We start from the raw sequence: 6,390 nt of genomic DNA on the forward strand, positions 1-6,390 counted from the left end.
CATGATGTATTTGAACATGTTTATTCTGGTTAACATGATATATATGGTATACATTTATGCATTATGAATCACTCAGAAAAGGCAGAATAAATGAATTGCGGTTAAAGGGCCATGAACTTGGTTGTGACATATTGGCAGTTAGACGAAAGTGTTATGCGTTATAAATATTGAATAGCTTCATCTGTTGCATCTAGGGTCTGAATACAATTTCTCATTTTCTCTCTCAGAGTGTGTGGTGTGTCTGACGCCGTCGGGGTGCCATGGCTTTGGTTCAGGCATTACCTGTGACCGTGACTGACCACCCGAATCCAGGTCTCGACGTGCAGCAGTGCCGGCCACTATCATCCCATTCCCCCTCAGGCCCCTGCCCCGGCCCCTGTGGGCCCTGCAGCTCCGGGATCGCGATGGGCTCTGTCAGCAGCCTCATATCAGGCCGAACGTATCAGGAGAGACACTGCCGGGCCGCCAGCGAATTCACCACCAAGTCACGCCGCTCCACGCCGGCCACGAGCTGCTTCAGGCTCCAGGATAACAGCCTCCGCAGCGGGAGCTCACTGGAGCAGCTGCTGGTTATCAGCAACCAAACGCTCACCCCGGCTCAGGTTCTTCCTCCGCCGCTACCCACCAAGAAGCAGCCCCGGCCTGGTAACTCTGCTGGAGCAGACGGTGGGGCGGTTGATGGAGCAGTCGATGGTGGCACTAATGGAAACTTGGGGTTTGTGAGCGACGAGGTGCTGATTGGAGACTGGAACGACAACCTGGTAGTTGCAGCTGCAAGCCCCTGCAGTGACTCAGAGGACCAAAGGGACAACATGACTCTGAATGGCAACATTGGAGGGCCTCCTCCAAAACTCATCCCAGTGTCCGGGCAGTTAGAGAAGGTAAGAGGAGCAGACTCTAGTGATTGGTCTGGCAGATCTACTCAGCTTATTGCAGGTATTTCAGTATATATGTTGGCCGATAAGTAACAAGAACCTGCGGCACATAAAATCAAGCAAAACTAGGTTTGAGGTCCTTTAAATATAGCAATGTCACTATCGGCCTCAAAAATCCAGTATCAGTCGAGCTACTGTATAGTACTTCTGATCAAATCTTTGAATGTGGCTGAAAGCTCTTGAAAAAGCTTAAAAGCGTATATGTAAGAAAAAAAGTAACTCTTTAAACTCCTTCATAAAGCAGGCTCTGAACAATTATATTTGTATTACCTGAAATTATATAGTTTTGAATGTGATATACATTTAGGGCAATAGGCTGGAATAGAAAGTAGAAACACTATCTCACTGGAAGTGTTGTAGCTCCAATCCCTACCATAAGTGCTGTTTCTCCTTCTTTAATTACTGCTCAAGACATTAAATATCCTCACAAGGACTTTTTCTCTTCTCTCCCTAGAATACACACCGATGTGAGCATTTCTGTAACATGTGCTGATGTGTTTTAAAGCAGATTACCTCAGCTTTTTAATTGGCTTTTTGTTTCCATCGATCCAGAGAGAAGCTTAATAACTGGCTTTACGGCTCTGGTGGATCATTCGACCCATCATGTTCAATGTCAGAGCTTGCTTACATTCACTGACGTATTTAGAGAACCCTGAGGAAGATTGCTGAGAATAAATGCTTACAGAACATATGAGGAGCTTTCACCCTCTCTGTCTTTGTCTCGAGTCTTCCTCCAATCTTTCTCTGCCCTTTAATCCCCCTCCCTCTCTTGCCTGTCTTTCTATATCTTAGATGATAGGAAAATCATTAAGGAAATTGCTTAATGACGCCCATGAATATCAATTTAACCAAATTAAACAAATCAGAGCCTGGAGGGGTGACCCGCCAGCATATCACTCACCTCTTTCTAATGAGTTTTATTCAGCCGGTGCTAATTAGCGCTGCTGAGCTTTTATCAACCACTAATGCTGTTTTTTTATAATGATGTACTTTCAGAACATGGAGAAAGTGCTGATCCGTCCTACAGCGTTCAAACCTGTCATTCCCAAGAATCGTCACTCTGTGCAGTACTTGTCACCACGGCCAGGAGGCAGCAGTCTGTCAGAGAGCCAGGCCAGCCTCAACCTCCTGCTGCCCCTTGGAGGGTCCAACAGCGGCAGCGGCGCCAACGGCATCGGAGGGAGCAGCAGTTCCGGCTCTGAAGGGAAGCGCAACTCCTACAGCGGAGGTCGTAATGCTCGGGGCAGCCAGTCCTACTCTATGTCAGATTCAGGGAGGAACTCCCTCTCCAGCCTCCCCACTCACAGCAGCACAGGCTACAGTCTGGCCCCCAGTGAAGGCTCAAGCTCCGGGTCTGGCTCCGGGGTTCAGCTGGAGCCCGTGACCGGCCTGGGCCGAAACAATTCAGGTCCAAGTGGGAGCCACGGCCACACTAACTCAGACAGTGGACGTTCCTCATCCAGCAAGAGCACAGGCTCGGGGTCGCTAAGTGGGCGCGGGCAGCCGCTGTCGGACAGCGGGTCCTGCGGACACTCACCGCCACTGGTGGAGGGCTACGAGGCGGTGGTGAGGGAGCTGGAGGAGAAACTGAGGGAACGAGACCTGGAGCTCCAGCAGCTCCGGGAAAATCTGGATGAGAATGAAGCTGCCATCTGCCAGGTGAGACAAACTGACCAAACCTATAACCTTTAAAACACCACTTGAATAACTTGATACAATGTAAGTATAGATAAAATATTGACCACCGACCTCTCACTCGTATCTTCTGCTCTGGAAGGTGTATGAGGAGAAGCAGCGTCGCTGTGAAAGAGAGATGGAGGAGCTGAGACAGAGCTGTGCTTCAAAGATGAAGCAGGCTTCTCAGAAGGCTCAGAGGGCACAGCAGGTGCTACAGTTACAGGTATGCTAAATACTTAAAACCCTTTTAAAACATTTACACAGAGAGAAAGAGGTTCAACTTGTTTTGCTAGTCTTGTGCTATAGTTGGGAGTCTAGAGATTCCTTCATTGAGAGTGAGTGCATGTCTTATTCTAGATCAACATATCTGTTTCAGTATTTAAGGCGGTTGTAAAATATGGATCTCTTTGTGTCGTCAGGTATTTCAACTACAACAGGAGAAAAAGAAGCTGCAGGAGGACTTCTCTTCGCTGCTGCAGGACAGAGAGACGCTGGAAAGGAGGTGCGCCACCATCCAGAGGGAGCAGACCCAGCTGGGGCCACGTCTGGAAGAGACAAAGTGGGAGGTGAGTGAGAGTCAGGCAATAGAGAGGTGGTTGGTGGTCACTCTTTGAGACTGGCAGGAGATCTTTGCTTTGATTTACTGATAAAAGCATAAAATGCCCCCAAAAGAAAGATGTCTGAGTTGACACCTATAGTTTAAATTAACCTCATGAGCAACTACGCTTGAAATAATTTGAGGTTTACCTCGAAGGAGCAAGCAAATCCAAAATGTCAGTTTGTAATCTGTCATAAGAGACCATTTGTTCTGTATTTTCTGCACTTACACCGCTCTCTCTCTCTCTAACTTTCTTGCTCGTGACCCTTCAGGTGTGTCAGAAGTCAGGAGAAATCTCCCTGCTGAAGCAGCAGCTGAAGGAAATCCAGTCCGAGCTCAGCCAGAAGGCCGGAGACATCGTGGTGCTGAAGGCCCAGCTGAGAGAAGCCCGTTCTGAGCTGCAAGCCAGCCAGGCTCGATCCCACGAGGCCGGGACGGCCCTGCGGACACGATCTCTGGAGCTAGAAGTCTGTGAGAACGAACTCCAGAGGCGCAAGAGCGAAGCTGAGCTGCTCCGGGAGAAACTGGGCCGTTTGGAAGAAGAGTCAGCCCGCCTCCGTGACACTCTGTCTAATCACAGCGGACACTCTCTACCTGGAAATCTATCCATGAAGGGGCAGTGCATGAGCCTCAACCTCCAACAGGGTAGAGGCATGGCAGGGAGGGCCGGTCCCAGTCCATCTTTGTATCGAGATGCAGACGAGACTCATCTGGTCTGGGGAGGGGAGAGTGATGAAGCCAAGGCTCAGAGGCAGAATGCAGAAGCAGTGTTGGGATTCAGACAACAGGTACAATGTTTTTATGAAGTAATGAAACTGTCAGAGGAAAATATTGTACTTTTTATTCTCCTACATTTATTTCATGCTTATAGTTATAACTTTGCAGAACTAAAATAATATGATCAGTTTCATTCGATATGATCCAATGTTATATATTCAACTACAAAACTAAAAAGTAGTTAGTGGTTAAAAGTTAAACTATTAATTACATAAAGATGCTCCTTTAATGGTAATGCATCAGTGTTAATAATGTAATATTGTAATGTATGATAATCGCAATTTCAATTTTAAACACAAAAGTACATATTGCTGAAACGGTGCAGTTTCTAACATTTCTTTTCATTCTCGCAGGTGGAAAGGCTGAAGGGTGAACTCATGTACGAGAGGAGGACTAGTGAGGAGCATCTGTCACGGTTTGAGGATGAGAGGAGGGTGTGGCAGGAGGAGAAGGAAAAGGTAAAAAGGAGCAAGGAGAAATTTAATTTTTTCTTAGTGATTGATTTTCAATCTCTGTCATTTTCATTCAATGTCATGCCCGACAAAATAGCTTACCGGTACTCTGATCCTCCCTACTGATTTACTTCCTTTCTGTATTTCCCCCACACAGGTAATCCGCTACCAAAAGCAGCTGCAGCAGAACTACATCCAGATGTACCGCAGAAACCGGGATCTTGAGCGAGTGATGAGGGAGCTGAGTCTTGAGCTGGAGAACAGGGACATGGAGGACTATGAGGTTCACAGTGGCAGCAACGACATCCACTTTGAGGAAATCACCGCCACTGAGATCTAAACACACACACACACACACACACACATGCTATTATAGTAATATGTGCACAGAAACATGGAAACACAACACACAAAAGACTCTGAGGATGGAAACCACACATTGAAGTCCAGGCCAAATACTGCACTATCCTCAACATGGCTTTACCTGGACCACTGAGCAAGCATTCACCACTGGTCACTGTCAAAAGGGAAATCTCCCAAAGGTGCGTTCTAACTTCAGTACTCCAATAAATCCTTATAAAGTGTCCCCTCTGGCACTTTTAACAGGTTTTACTCCACTACAAAGCCAGCACAAAGACGTATTTCCTTCTGTGGGAGCAAAAGCAGTGAAGAAGGTTTTTCTTCCTTAGACCACGTTCAAATCAGGGTATTAAAAATAGTCGGGAACTTGAAGCAAAAAAATGTTACTACAGGCACAGCAGTGTGGTCAAAGTGCAGTCACCCCTTTTGCACTAGCACACAAGGTTAAACACCCGGCCACCAGCTTGTAATGATGCATCATGACAGCAGTCATCAACACCACCGCTGCTGGCTATTGATGATGATCTCATCAACCGTCCAAACAGCAACAGCAACTGCACTAGTCCTCCAAGTAACTACTGAAGGAAGACTAACACCAACTATCTGCTCTTTGTACATCATGGTGTTCAGAGGATCTGCAGTTCATTTCATTTAAAAAAGGATAAAAGAATAACAACATTGTTGTTCTTGTGCTCGATTTCCTCAGCAGTGTGTATTTAAAAAAGAATGTATTGTGACTGTTATCACTCCAGAGAAATGCAGTATAAATGGTCATCTTCGCCAATTAAAGAATCTGCTCACCCAGGGAAACATGGTACCGTTTTGCACAACTTTTCTGTGCAATTTTGTTCGGGATACAACTCGTTATTGTGGAGCAAATCACTAAACATCAACATACCAGTTTTGACATTCAAATGTGGACATCCTAATCTGTCATTTCCCAAACCATGAGGACACAGAAACCAAATGTGTAAAGGACGCTGCTCATGTTTTCAGGACCACCAACGACTCAGACAACACAGCAAGCTCTGACATGAACATGTGCATTTTACAATTATGTAGCACTATAGGAAGCAGACCGTAGCATGGGAGATATCACCAGGATGCTGTTGATTCTCCTCTCTCTCTTTCTATTTCTGCCTTTGTCTCTATGTCTGCTCTCTCTTTCCATCTCTATCTCTGCTTTTTACTCAACTATTTTTATAACAGTCAGCAGTCGGTATCAGGAAGCTAAAAATGGAGTATATTCTTTCAGTTCGGTCGGGACGTCACTGAGAGAGTTAAGGCATGCTTATTCAGAGTTTCCTTTTATTCTCCTTCATTCCCATTAGTGCTCTTTATTTAGCTTTTGCCAGCCAAAAGCCAAATATCACTTTTAAAAGTCTTCTTAGTTTCCCCTAGACTATAATCTTCACTGACTGCTATACAGGTAGCAAGACTGGCATGCCTGCATGTCTTTGTTGTATCAGATTTTAGAAGATGGTGGTTCAGATAGCGGTGAGGTGAGAATTTGCAGATGCAGTATCTCCAGCGCTTAGTGTCCTCGAGGCAAGTTGGCTGTAAACCGGTGGGGAGCATGTTCACATTTGAA

At 46.1% G+C, this 6,390-nt stretch overlaps 1 protein-coding gene across 1 annotated transcript; it reads left to right on the forward strand.

The window, feature by feature from the left end:
- Positions 1-260: 260 nt before the first annotated feature.
- Positions 261-4,779, forward strand: LOC306746511 (leucine zipper putative tumor suppressor 2 homolog; the record flags this gene model as incomplete). The annotated part of the gene is made up of 7 exons (XM_079229433.1): positions 261-881; positions 1,932-2,594; positions 2,713-2,835; positions 3,032-3,178; positions 3,483-3,998; positions 4,341-4,445; positions 4,597-4,779. 7 exons carry the CDS (start codon positions 261-263, stop codon positions 4,777-4,779), a joined length of 2,358 nt encoding a protein of 785 aa, XP_079085559.1.
- Positions 4,780-6,390: the final 1,611 nt, after the last annotated feature.

This window comes from Taurulus bubalis, assembly GCF_910589615.1.
Source record: "Taurulus bubalis genome assembly, chromosome: 14".
In the NCBI taxonomy this organism is placed as follows: Eukaryota; Metazoa; Chordata; class Actinopteri; order Perciformes; family Cottidae; genus Taurulus; species Taurulus bubalis.